The 14,521-nt window shown below is 36.3% G+C and overlaps 1 protein-coding gene across 1 annotated transcript in view; it reads left to right on the top strand.

The window, feature by feature from the left end:
* The first annotated feature begins 1,433 nt into the window (after positions 1–1,433).
* Positions 1,434–14,521, top strand: part of cers4a (ceramide synthase 4a) — a 93,289-nt gene continuing 80,201 nt past the window's right edge. The window contains exon 1 of the mRNA XM_061976202.2: positions 1,434–1,753. Coding sequence (XP_061832186.1) covers positions 1,572–1,753 — 182 coding nt within the window. The 5' untranslated portion in view covers positions 1,434–1,571. The remainder of the gene's footprint in view (positions 1,754–14,521) is intronic.

Below are 14,521 nucleotides of genomic sequence, written 5' to 3'. Positions count from 1 at the left end.
GAATGAATGGAATATGAAATCCGTGCTGCAGTCTGCAGGTGTACCTAATGTTGTGTCCCTGCAGCGTCATTGGTACTTTAACTTAACTTTAACTTTACACATACAAACTGTAGCACACAAAAAAGCACATTTAATAAAAAAAACGTTATTATGGTCTTACCTTTACTTATAAGTGCGGGAACAGTGGTGTTGGTGTTGGAGGAGTTGTGAATGAATGAAATATGAAATCCGTGCTGCAGTCTGCAGGTGTACCTAATGTTGTGTCCCTGCAGTCGTTCACGGCTCCTCCGGCGCGAGCAATGTTGTTTTTGCACTTTTTGGCTTCTTGTTAAGTGACTTTTTTTGGGTGGATTCGGTCTTGCACGTGGAGGGTTTGGGTGTGGGCTTTGGTTGGTGTGGCGTTCCCGTCGGGGCAGTCTGCGGCGGAGGTGCATTAACCGGCACCAGGAGGCGGGATTACTGCGAGCCTCACACAGTGCGTCTTCGCAGCAGTTTTATGATTGCTCAGCATAAGAAATACGTTACACACACATACAGTTGTTGACAAAATACACTGTACATTATATACCTCAGCTAACTAAACTATGGAAATGTATAATATAATTCATATAGCAATACAGTCTCACTGCACATCAGACCAGCAGTTAGCCGAGTCCGCAATCCATGTTGAGGCACTGAGTGACGTGCCTCAACTGGCTGCTGTTCACCGCACCGTCTCTTCTCAGTATTTGAACGGCAAATGTGAAAATTCAGCGATTTTGAATAAAAATAATCTAAAACTGGTGAAATTAAATGGAAAATAACTTTATAGTATAATCACTGGATACATATAACAATTTAATTTTTTTTTTTTCTTTTTACATTTTTTTTCTTTCCATGATGGCAGGTGAGGCCCTGCCTCACCTGCCTCTAGTGACTGCACGTCACTGATATATATATATATATATATATATATATATATATATATATATATATATATATATATATATATATATATATATATATATATATATACATATATAAACAACTATAGCATACTGTAAACAAATCTACTGTTGGGATGTCATGTTATATACTTAATAAAATATATAATAAACTATAATTTGAGTACAAATATATATTACTATATATATTATATTTTATATATGTATATATATATATATATATATGTATGTGCATATATATATGTGTATATATATATATATATATATATATATATGCATATATATATGTATATATATATATATATATATATATATATATATATATATATATATATATATATATATATATATATATATATATATAAACCTACGCTTTCTTCCGACGAACAAGAAAAACAAAAATCGAACGCATTTTTTATTGATATCAATGATGTTTGTATTGCAATATTTATTGATATCTTTTCATCGTCCAGCACTAGGTGCAATTCACGTTACACATTCCTAATTTGGACTTTCCCAAAAGCCCCTAGTGGTGGAGGCCCTAAACAATCGGGTGTGGTCTCATGCTGGCACGTACTGTACGTTCAGCTTTAAACGAGTGATATCAAAACACTTCTCCCCGCCAGGATGGAGGCTCTGCTGAACGAGTGGCTGTGGCAGGAAAGGTACTGGCTCCCTCCTGGCATGCACTGGGAGGACTTGAAGGCCAAGGAGGGCCCCGGCGAGGGCCGCTATCCTTTACCCAGGGACCTCTTCTACACCTTACCTGTGGCCTTTGCCTTCATCACCTTCAGATATGTTTTTGAGAGGTGAGTGCAGCGTTACAACAAATGATTATTATATACATATTTACATACATATATACTGTGTATATATATACATATACATTATATCACTTGTGTCAAGACTTGGACTTTGGCTTGGTTTGTTCTCCCGTGGTGCAAATGAACTGGACTGGTCATGGCGTGAAGGTAAATACATGATTTATTTAAACTATCAAAAAAGGAATAAACGAAAAGCGCGCACAGGGGCGGAGGTACAAAACTAGACTTTAAACACAAAACTTGCACATTGGCAGAAACTATGAACAATTAAACAAAACACTAACTGTGGCTTAACAAACAAATACTTACTTGGCATGGAACCGGCATGAAAAAAAGAGTAGCAAGGGTCATCAGGGTGTGGAGAGTGTGCAGGAGCATAAATGCGGGGATGTCGTCAGGACGAACAACAGAAAATGAATGAACTTAAATACTATGGACATGATTAGTGAAAGCAGGTGCGTGACTCAAAACGTGAAACAGGTGCGTGACGTGACAGGTGAAAATTAATGGTTGCTATGGTGACAAGAGTGCACAATGAGTCCAAACGTGGAACAGGTGCGTGACGTGACAGGTGAAACTAATGGTTGCTATGGTGACAAAACAAAACAAAAGTGCACAAAAAGTCCAAAATTTAAACCGAACATTACTAAAACAAAACATGATCACACAGACATGACAACTTGTGTCAAACTCAAGCCAGATGTGGCCCACGACATCATTTTATCTCGCCCGCAAACAGCTGGAAATGATATGTGTCAACAAAGTACTTCATATTTTCTAATTAAATGTAATATTTATTTTTCATTTTGACAGAAAAATATATATGTACCGCTTGAAATTGCTTGAAACTTTAATAGTATCCAATATTGCAACAAATATTACAGTATATTATTTTGTCAAAATAAAAATAAATAAAAAATTACAAATTAGTGCCGACAAATTGAATATAGAGTAGCCAAAATGTGAGTAAAATAATCAAACAACTATAGCCATGGTCATTATTCACAAATTTCAACACAACAAAACTGATGAGTCACTTTAAAATTCACCATTGTGAAGATTTGTGGGAGCAGTACGAAGCTGCCTGCGCTGCCAAGTCGAGATCTAGTGTTATTAGCGGCGACCGCAGCAAACGTAAAGCCCAAGACCGATGAGGACGTGTTTGATAATAGGCGACCGTTTGAAAGAAAAGACCTTCGGGGGGAAAGATTTGACGACAAAATGAGTAATTGTTTATGTTTATGAAAACAATCATCATTTGAACCCTCATTTATGAATTAAATGTTGCCTTTTTAAGGAGCAGGCATGACTCCATTATTTTGTTAATGTCAGGGGAATAAAAAAATACTTAACTTTACAGCAAACTACCCATTAAATTAATAAAAATGACGATAAATTTTACGTTGTTCTTTACAGCATATTACTGTAAATCGAAAAACACTACTACTGTTTTGGCGTTAAAATTATGTTGACCGAGCTGCCAGTTTTTGACTGTAAAATCTACGGTTGTTGTTTTTAACGGTGTATTGCCGTCAATGGAAAGACGGTACATTTGTTTTTACGGTAGAAAAACTGGCAGCTAAGTTGCCAGAATTAAAAAAAAGAACGTGTACTGTTATTCCATTTACCGTAAAATGTTGTTAAAAAAACTAAACAAAAAAACGCTATACTTTTCCGTAAAATGTTGTAAAAATAAACGTTTTTACTGTAAAATCGACAGTCTACTTAAAACAATTTATAGAATTAATAATGAAATTCATTTTGACAGAAAAAATATATGTACTGCTTGAAATTGCTTGAAACTTTAATAGTATCCAATATTGCAACAAATATTACAGTATACTATCATACTTTCCAAACATGTTTTTGTCAAATAAAAAATTACAAATTAGTGCCGACAAATTGAATATAAAGTAGCCAAAATGTGAGTAAAATAATCAAACCACTATAGTCATAGTCATTATTCACAAATTTCAACACAGCAAAACTGATGAGTCACGTTAAAATTCACCATTGTGAAGATTTGTGGGAGCAGTACGAAGCCGAGATCTAGTGTTATTAGCGGCGACCGCAGCAAACGTAAAGCCCAAGACTGATGAGGACGTGTTTGATAATAGGTGACCGTTTGAAAGAAAAGACCTTCGGGGGGAAAAACTTGACGACAAAATGAGTAATTGTTTATGTTTATGAAAACAATCATCATTTGAACCCTCATTTATGAATTAAATGTTGCCTTTTTAAGGAGCAGGCATGACTCCATTATTTTGTTAAGGTCAGGGGAATAAAAAAATACTTAACTTTACAGCAAACTACCCATTAAATTAATAAAAATGACGATAAATTTTACATTGTTCTTTACAGCATGTTACTATAAATCGAAAAACACTACTACTGTTTTGGCGTTAAAATTCTGTTGACTGAGCTGCCAGTTTTTGACTGTAAAATCTACGGTTGTTGTTTTTAACGGTGTATTGCCGTCAATGGAAAGACGGTACATTTGTTTTTACGGTAGAAAAACTGGCATCTAAGTTGCCAGAATTAAAAAAAAAAGAACGTGTACTGTTTTTCCATTTACCGTAAAATGTTGTTAAAAAAAAAAAAAAAAAAAATGCTATATTTTACCGTAAAATGTTGTAAAAATAACGTTTTTATTGTAAAATCGACAGTCTACTTAATACAATTTATAGAATTAATAATGAAATTCATTTTGACAGAAAAAATATATGTACTGCTTGAAATTGCTTGAAACCTTAATAGTATCCAATATTTCAACAAATATTACAGTATATTATCATAATTTCCAAACATGTTTTTGTCAAAATAAAAATAAATAAAAAATTACAAATTAGTGCCGACAAATTGAATATAAAGTAGCCAAAATGTGAGTAAAATAATCAAACAACTATAGTCATAGTCATTATTCACAAATTTCAACACAGCAAAACTGATGAGTCACGTTAAAATTCACCATTGTGAAGATTTGTGTGAGCAGTACGAAGCTGCCTGCGCTGCCAAGCCGAGATCTAGTGTTATTAGCGGCGACCGCAGCAAACGTAAAGCCCAAGACCGATGAGGACGTGTTTGATAATAGGCGACCGTTTGAAAGAAAAGACCTTCGGGGGGAAAAACTTGACGACAAAATGAGTAATTGTTTATGTTTATGAAAACAATCATCATTTGAACCCTCATTTATGAATTAAATGTTGCCTTTTTAAGGAGCAGGCATGACTCCATTATTTTATTAATGTCAGGGGGATAAAAAAATACTTAACTTTACAGCAAACTACCCATTAAATTAATAAAAATGACGATAAATTTTACGTTGTTCTTTACAGCATATTACTGTAAATCGAAAAACACTACTACTGTTTTGGCGTTAAAATTCTGTTGACTGAGCTGCCAGTTTTTGACTGTAAAATCTACGGTTGTTGTTTTTAACGGTTTATTGCCGTCAATGGAAAGACGGTACATTTGTTTTTACGGTAGAAAAACTGGCAGCTAAGTTGCCAGAATTAAAAAAAAGAACGTGTACTGTTTTTCCATTTACCGTAAAATGTTGTTAAAAAAACCAAACAAAAAAACGCTATATTTTACCGTAAAATGTTGTAAAAATAAACGTTTTTACTGTAAAATCGACAGTCTACTTAAAACAATTTATAGAATTAATAATGACATTCATTTTGACAGAAAAAATATATGTACTGCTTGAAATTGCTTGAAACTTTAATAGTATCCAATATTGCAACAAATATTACAGTATACTATCATACTTTCCAAACATGTTTTTGTCAAATAAAAAATTACAAATTAGTGCCGACAAATTGAATATAAAGTAGCCAAAATGTGAGTAAAATAATCAAACAACTATAGTCATGGTCATTATTCACAAATTTCAACACAGCAAAACTGATGAGTCACTTTAAAATTTACCATTGTGAAGATTTGTGGGAGCAGTACGAAGCTGCCTGCGCTGCCAAGCCGAGATCTAGTGTTATTAGCGGCGACCGCAGCAAACGTAAAGCCCAAGACCGATGAGGACGTGTTTGATAATAGGCGACCGTTTGAAAGAAAAGACCTTCGGGGGGAAAAACTTGACGACAAAATGAGTAATTGTTTATGTTTATGAAAACAATCATCATTTGAACCCTGATTTATTAATTAAATGTTGCCTTTTTAAGGGGCAAGCACTTACTGCGCGACTCCATTATTTTATTAATGTCAAGAGAATAAAAAATACTTAACTTTACAGCAAACTACCTGTTAAATTAATAAAAATGACAATACATTTTACGTTGTTCTTTACAGCATATTACTGTAAATCGAAAAACACTACTACTGTTTTGGCGTTAAAATTCTGTTGACCGAGCTGCCAGTTTTTGACTGTAAAATCTACGGTTGTTGTTTTTTTTTATGGTGTATTATATTATCCACTTTTTACATGGCAGTAATAGCCGTGTACTTTGTAAAAATGAAAAAAAATAAACTGGCAGCCCCGTTACCAGAACTGTGCTGTAAAAATGACAGTGGTGTGGTTTTACCATTACCACAGTAAGAGAAAGTGTACATGTTACGGTAAACAAAAAATAAAAAATGGCACTTCGGTTGCACGAATAAAAAAAATAAAATAAAATGACAGTGGCATCTTTTTTAATTCGCAAATAAAAACGACTGTAAAAAAAAAAAAAAAATCAGGGCAATTCAGTCGCCAAAGTTTTACCGTAAAAATGACGGTTGTCGCCTTGAACGTTCAACCCGTATCACCGTACACAAATCACGATACTATACGGTATTGTTTGTTTTTGACAGTAAAATCGCTTCTTTTTTCTTCAACATTTAAAATTATTTATGATAACTAGGTGTGCCAAAAAAAATCTAATTTTGATTGAATTGTGAATAAAAAAATCAAAACAATTTTTTTTTTTTTTTTTTTTACTTAAAAAAATAAAAATGCCCTGTCCAGCCACTCAGGCAAAACATTTTTTTGGATGTAGATGGTAGGTGCTCATATCTGCTGTACAGTTTTTGACTGTAAAGTCTACTGTTGTTGTTTTTTTTACGGTATATTATATTATCCACTTTTTACATGGCAGTAATAGCCGTGTACTTTGTAAAAATTAAAAAAAAATAACCTGGCATCCCCGTTACCAGAACTGTGCTGTAAAAATGACAGTGGTGTGGTTTTACCATTTACAGTAATGCACAGTAATCAGAAAGAGTACATGTTACGGTAAACAAAAAATAAAAAATGGCACTTCGGTTGCACGAATAAAAAAAAAATTAATAAAATGACAGTGGCATCTTTTTGAATTCGCAAATAAAAACGACTATTAAAAAAAAAAATTCAGGGCAATTCAGTCGCCAGAGTTTTACCGTAAAAATGACGGTTGTCGCCTTGAACGTTCAACCCGTATCACCATACACAAATCACGATACTATACGGTATTGTTTGTTTTTGACAGTAAAATCGCTTCTTTTTTCTTCAACATTTAAAATTATTTATGATAACTAGGTGTGCCAAAAAAATCTAATTTTGATTGAATTGTGAATAAAAAAATCAAAACAATTTATTATTATTTTTTTTTTACTTAAAAAAATAAAAATGCCCTGTCCAGCCACTCAGGCAAAACATTTTTTTGGATGTAGATGGTAGGTGCTCATATCTGCTGTACAGTTTTTGACTGTAAAGTCTACTGTTGTTGTTTTTTTTACGGTATATTATATTATCCACTTTTTACATGGCAGTAATAGCCGTGTACTTTGTAAAAATGAAAAAAAAAAAAAATGGCATCCCGGTTGCCAGAACTGTGCTGTAAAAATGACAGTGGTGTGGTTTTACCATTTACAGTAATGCACAGTAAGAGAAAGTGTACATGTTACGGTAAAAAAAAATAAAAAAATGGCACTTCGGTTGCACGAATAAAAAAAAATTAATAAAATGAAAGTGACATCTTTTTGAATTCGCAAATAAAAACGACTGTAAAAAAAAAAAAAAATCAGGGCAATTCAGTCGCCAGAGTTTTACCGTAAAAATGACGGTTGTCGCCTTGAACGTTCAACCCGTATCACCATACACAAATCACGATACTATACGGTATTGTTTGTTTTTGACAGTAAAATCGCTTCTTTTTTCTTCAACATTTAAAATTATTTATGATAACTAGGTGTGCCAAAAAAATCTAATTTTGATTGAATTGTGAATAAAAAAATCAAAACAATTTATTATTATTTTTTTTTTACTTAAAAAAATAAAAATGCCCTGTCCAGCCACTCAGGCAAAACATTTTTTTGGATGTAGATGGTAGGTGCTCATATCTTAATTAATAAAATGACAGTGGCATCTTTTTGAATTCGCAAATAAAAACAACTGTAAAAAAAAAAAAAAATCAGGGCAATTCAGTCGCCAGAGTTTTACCGTAAAAATGACGGTTGTCGCCTTGAACGTTCAACCCGTATCACCGTACACAAGTCACGATACTATACGGTATTGTCATATGTCGGATTGTCACGATACCAAGTTTTTGGTACCGGTACCAAAATGTATTTCGATATATATTTTTTATCATTTTCGATACTTTTCTAAATAAAGGGGACCACAAAAAATAGCATTATTGGCTTTAATTTAACCAAAAAATATTACAGTACATTAAACGTATGTTTATTATTGCAATCAAATAACATTTTTGTCATTAAATAAAATAGACAACTTGTCTATTAGTAGTAAGTAAGCAAACATAGGCTCCTAATTTGTCAAATTGTGTCATTTCCATTCTATTATTTTGTCAAAATTATAAAGGACAAGCTGTAAAAATGAATCTACTTGTTCATTTACTGTTAATATCTGCTTATTTTCCATTTTAACATGTTTTATCTACACTAGGGATGTCCCGATCCGATATTTGGATCGGATCGGCCGCCGATATTTGCAAAAAAATGCGTATCGGCAAGGCATGGGAAAATGCCGATCCAGATCCAGTTAAAAAAAACCTCCGGTCCGTGTTTTCCAACGCACCGATTTAAATAGTACATTCCACTTTTCTGCTGCTCCCTAATTTCCGTTCCGCATTTTCCAGCACACCTTAAACACATCCACAGGTCTGTGGAGTCTCACGCAGTTGCTTTTAGCTGCTGGCATTACACGACAGGCTCTTCTCACCCTTTCCTGTGTCTCCCTCTCACAGACAGCAAGCGCACCTTCTTACACACGTCACATACTGTCACGTCATACGTCACATACGTATACGTCCTCCCCGAGCAGAGAGGTAGCTGCATGGCTAACGTTAGCTGTGATGCTAGCGCAGCCGTGTGACCAACGTTCTCTCTAAGGTGCGCGCTTGTGCAATTGCGCACTGCTCAAGCATCCTCTGCGCATAGCAATTATATGCCACGCACAAAATAAAAAAAAACACACACGGACACGACAGAGAAAACAGTTTTCGTCATCATTGTTCAAATATTGTAACGTCTGTCGAGACGCTTATCTCCGTTCGGTGCCACACGTCCACACCATCAAAATGCCGAGGCAAACATTTCCACACCAATGAAAAAATTAGTGATTTTTTTAGTTGTGATTTCCTTCTCTGCATGAAAGTTTAAAAGTAGCATATATTAATGCAGTATGAAGAAGAATGTTTTAATGTAGACATGCAAGCCTTGAAAGAACATTTTGAAAATCAAGACTACATTTCCTGCAAATGGGTGCATTTCTACCCTATATTTTAACTTTAGATTTATTCTCATATCAAACTCTTTTGGCTGTCTTTTTGACACTTACCCTCCACACCCTGGATTATAAATAATGTAAATAATTCAATGTGATTATCTTGTGTGATGACTGTATTATGATGATAGTATATATCTGATAGTATATATCTGTATCATGAATCAATTTAAGTGGACCCCGACTTAAACAAGTGGAAAAACTTATTGGGGTGTTACCATTTAGTGGTCAATTGTACGGAATATGTACTTCACTGTGCAACCTACTAATAAAAGTCTCAATCAATCAATCAAAACACATAGAATCATCATACTGCTGTGATTATATGCATCAAGTGTTCATTCGAGGCTAAGGCAAAATATCCAGATATATATCGTGTATCGCCATTTGGCCTTAAAATATCGCAATATTTAAAAAAGGCCATATCGCCCAGCCCTAGTTCAATGATGCCATTTCTGTTTGTCATGTATCATTTTGTCTATTTTGTGTTTATCCTTGAATAAACAGGTCAGTTTCTTGTTACCAACCATTGTGTATTATTCAAACTCCCCTAATTCAGCTGGCTAGTTGTTATCAAGAGTACTAAAACCCTTTTCAACATGATTCTGACAGCTAAGTAGGCTAAATAACTTTAAACTTTAATACATGCTCGGATAGGCCAGTATCGGTCAGTATCGGTATCGGTCAGTATCGGTATCGGATCGGAAGTGCAAAAACAATATCGGTATCGGATCGGAAGTGCAAAAACCTGGATCGGGACATCCCTAATCTACACTTCTGTTAAAATGTAATAATCACTTATTCTTCTCTTCTTTGATACTTCACATTAGTTTTGGATGATACCACGAATGTAGGTATCGATCCGATACCAAGTAGTTACAGGATCATACATTAATCGTATTCAAAGTCCTCATGTGTCCAGGGATGTAAAAATGATCGATGCAATCATAATAGTATCGACTTGATATGTTATTGTACTTGGTATCATTACAGTGGATCCACCCATGGCGTTTGTTTACATTGAGGAGCGCTAGCTTTTGTTAGCGGTGAGCTATTGTATCCTCCTACGGTGTGTAGTGAAGCATGTTTAGCTATGTGATAATGATACTTGGAAGAAACTTACTTTATTTATCGCCATGGAGGCCAGGATTAGTGATTTAGAAGTAGCTAAGACACGACGGGTGGACGTTAGCCGCTAGCGAGCTAGCCATGTTTTCGGTTGTGTGTGTGTTTGTTTCCATCTCCGGGTATACAGGTAAAAGCCAGTAAATTAGAATATTTTGAAAAACTTGATTTATTTCAGTAATTGCATTCAAAAGGTGTAACTTGTACATTATATTTATTCATTGCACACAGACTGATGCATTCAAATGTTTATTTCATTTAATTTTGATGATTTGAAGTGGCAACAAATGAAAATCCAAAATTCCGTGTGTCACAAAATTAGAATATTACTTAAGGCTAATACAAAAAAGGGATTTTTAGAAATGTTGGCCAACTGAAAAGTATGAAAATGAAAAATATGAGCATGTACAATACTCAATACTTGGTTGGAGCTCCTTTTGCCTCAATTACTGCGTTAATGCGGCGTGGCATGGAGTCGATGAGTTTCTGGCACTGCTCAGGTGTTATGAGAGCCCAGGTTGCTCTGATAGTGGCCTTCAACTCTTCTGCGTTTTTGGGTCTGGCATTCTGCATCTTCCTTTTCACAATACCCCACAGATTTTCTATGGGGCTAAGGTCAGGGGAGTTGGCGGGCCAATTTAGAACAGAAATACCATGGTCCGTAAACCAGGCACGGGTAGATTTTGCGCTGTGTGCAGGCGCCAAGTCCTGTTGGAACTTGAAATCTCCATCTCCATAGAGCAGGTCAGCAGCAGGAAGCATGAAGTGCTCTAAAACTTGCTGGTAGACGGCTGCGTTGACCCTGGATCTCAGGAAACAGAGTGGACCGACACCAGCAGATGACATGGCACCCCAAACCATCACCCAACCATGCAAATTTTGCATTTCCTTTGGAAATCAAGGTCCCAGAGTCTGGAGGAAGACAGGAGAGGCACAGGATCCACGTTGCCTGAAGTCTAGTGTAAAGTTTCCACCATCAGTGATGGTTTGGGGTGCCATGTCATCTGCTGGTGTCGGTCCACTCTGTTTCCTGAGATCCAGGGTCAACGCAGCCGTCTACCAGCAAGTTTTAGAGCACTTCATGCTTCCTGCTGCTGACCTGCTCTATGGAGATGGAGATTTCAAGTTCCAACAGGACTTGGCGCCTGCACACAGCGCAAAATCTACCCGTGCCTGGTTTACGGACCATGGTATTTGTGTTCTAAATTGGCCCGCCAACTCCCCTGACCTTAGCCCCATAGAAAATCTGTGGGGTATTGTGAAAAGGAAGATGCAGAATGCCAGACCCAAAAACGCAGAAGAGTTGAAGGCCACTATCAGAGCAACCTGGGCTCTCATAACACCTGAGCAGTGCCAGAAACTCATCGACTCCATGCCACGCCGCATTAACGCAGTAATTGAGGCAAAAGGAGCTCCAACCAAGTATTGAGTATTGTACATGCTCATATTTTTCATTTTCATACTTTTCAGTTGGCCAACATTTCTAAAAATCCCTTTTTTGTATTAGCCTTAAGTAATATTCTAATTTTGTGACACACGGAATTTTGGATTTTCATTTGTTGCCACTTCAAATCATCAAAATTAAATGAAATAAACATTTGAATGCATCAGTCTGTGTGCAATGAATAAATATAATGTACAAGTTACACCTTTTGAATGCAATTACTGAAATAAATCAAGTTTTTCAAAATATTCTAATTTACTGGCTTTTACCTGTACATTGAATGTCACAGATGAACAACTTCTGGATTCAAGGCTAAGTCCTCCTATTATCCAGATGAGAGGCACGATTTATAATCTAGAATAACTTTGACGAGCCGAGACGCGACGACCCGGGACATGGCTGTTGACTCACGTTATCAAGCCGCCGCTAAAAATTGTCTGTCTGCGTTAGCGCTTATAATAACAACATTGTTAATATTTGGTTGATATTCAGGTCACGTCTATAATGAGTATTGTTGGCGGGTTTTGGATGGTTATTGAGAGGGTTTGTGGGAGAAATAGAGAGCTGACAACTGAAAAAGTGGCTTAAGGAAAAATCAGAAGTGTGAGCACAAGAACTGGGTGTAGTAGTGGACAAATGGGGCCTTTTTTTTTTTTTTATATATTTTTATTTTGTATTACCGTATTTTCCGCACCATAAGGCGCCCTGGGTTAAAAGCCGCGCCTTCAATGAACGGCATATTTCAAAACTTTGTCCACCTATAAGCCGCCCCGTGTTGTAAGCCGCATCTAACTGCGCTAAAGGAATGTCAAAAAAACAGTCAGATAGGTCAGTCAAACTTTAATAATATATTAAAAACCAGCGTTCTAACAACTCTGTTCACTCCCAAAATGTACGCAAATGTGCAATCACAAACATACGTATATCAACATGGACGGAGCTGCGTGAAAAAAGCCACCCGGCCTCTTCGCGTAAACTTAAACTTACCTTAACCACTCGCTCATCTTTTCTTCATCCATCCCTTCGAGTTAGCTTTTATGATGACGCCGGCTGGAAAGGTCTCTTTTGGCAAGGTCTTCCTTTTGAATATCACCATGGGTGGAAGTTTCTGGCCATTAGCATGGCAAGCTAGAACCACAGTGAAGGATGACTTCTCATTCCCTGTGGTGCGAATATTCACCGTACGTGCTCCCGTTGTATCCACAGTGCGGTTCACAGGAATATCAGTTGCTGTGAAATAGTAATCCGTGTGCGGATGGAGAGATTGCGTCTTTTCATGAACCGGATCCCTGACGCTTAGTAGGAGCCATTTTGTGGTCTTTACAGATGTAAACACACAAAGGAAATGAAACGTACGGTGATATCCGCGCGCTTTTTCTTCTTCTACGCGGGCGGGTGGTTGCTTACAGTAGAAGAAGAAGCGCTTCCTGTTCTATGGGGGCGGGTGCTTACCTTGGCGGTTGCTTGCGTAGAAGAAGAAGCGCTTCCTGTTCTACCGGGAAAAAAGATGGCGGCTGTTTACCGAAGTTGCGAGATCGAAACTTTATGAAAATGAATCGTAATATTAATCCATATATAAAGCGCACCGGGTTAAAAGCCGCACTGTCAGCTTTTGAGTAAATTTGTGGTTTTTAGGTGCGGCTAATAGTGCGAAAAATACGGTAGTCTTAATCTTCTTGTATGTGTTTTTCACTTTTCTCTTCTTTGGAAGCCTAACCGGGGTTGAGGGTTGCAAATGAGCCTGTGGCTAGAAGTCTTATGTACTTTGACATGCCTGTCAAATAAATACATTTATAAAACAAACAACGAAACACAATCAAGTGTATAAAGTCAACTGGTTTTTCCACTCCACTGCTACTTTAAAGTCTTCCTGATAGTCCTTTTGTATTGGATTTCATGAGCTTGTGCAGGGGAATTTATGATGTAATTATTGTGGTGTCGAGTTCCTCCGACGTGTGGTTGTCGTGCTGGCTGGTTTGCTGCGTTATTAGTGTGTGTGTGTGTGTGTGTGTGTGTGTGTGTGTGTGTGTGTGTGTGTGTGTGTGTGTGTGTGTGTGTGTGTGTGTGTGTGTGTGTGTGTGTGTGTGTGTGTTCTTGTATTTCTACCCTTCTTGAGACATGAAGAAGGAAAAGTTGGAATTTCAAGCTTCTTTTTTCTTCAACATTTAAAATTATTTATGATAACTAGGTGTGCCAAAAAAATCTAATTTTGATTGAATTGTGAATAAAAAAATCAAAACAATTTATTTTATTATTTTTTTTACTTAAAAAAATAAAAATGCCCTGTCCAGCCACTCAGGCAAAACATTTTTTTGGATGTAGATGGTAGGTGCTCATATCTGCTGTACAGATTTACTTTAGAAAAGAGAAGTGTTGGATACTTTTTTCACTCTACTGCAAACTTTAAGCCAAAACCTTTGTTAAATTGTACGTCCAATTGGAGTTTTTGCACCAGCCTGACACCAAC

Source organism: Nerophis lumbriciformis, linkage group LG14 (genome assembly GCF_033978685.3).
Source record: "Nerophis lumbriciformis linkage group LG14, RoL_Nlum_v2.1, whole genome shotgun sequence".
NCBI lineage: Eukaryota > Metazoa > Chordata > Actinopteri > Syngnathiformes > Syngnathidae > Nerophis > Nerophis lumbriciformis.
This window is presented reverse-complemented; position numbering and strand designations above follow the sequence as displayed.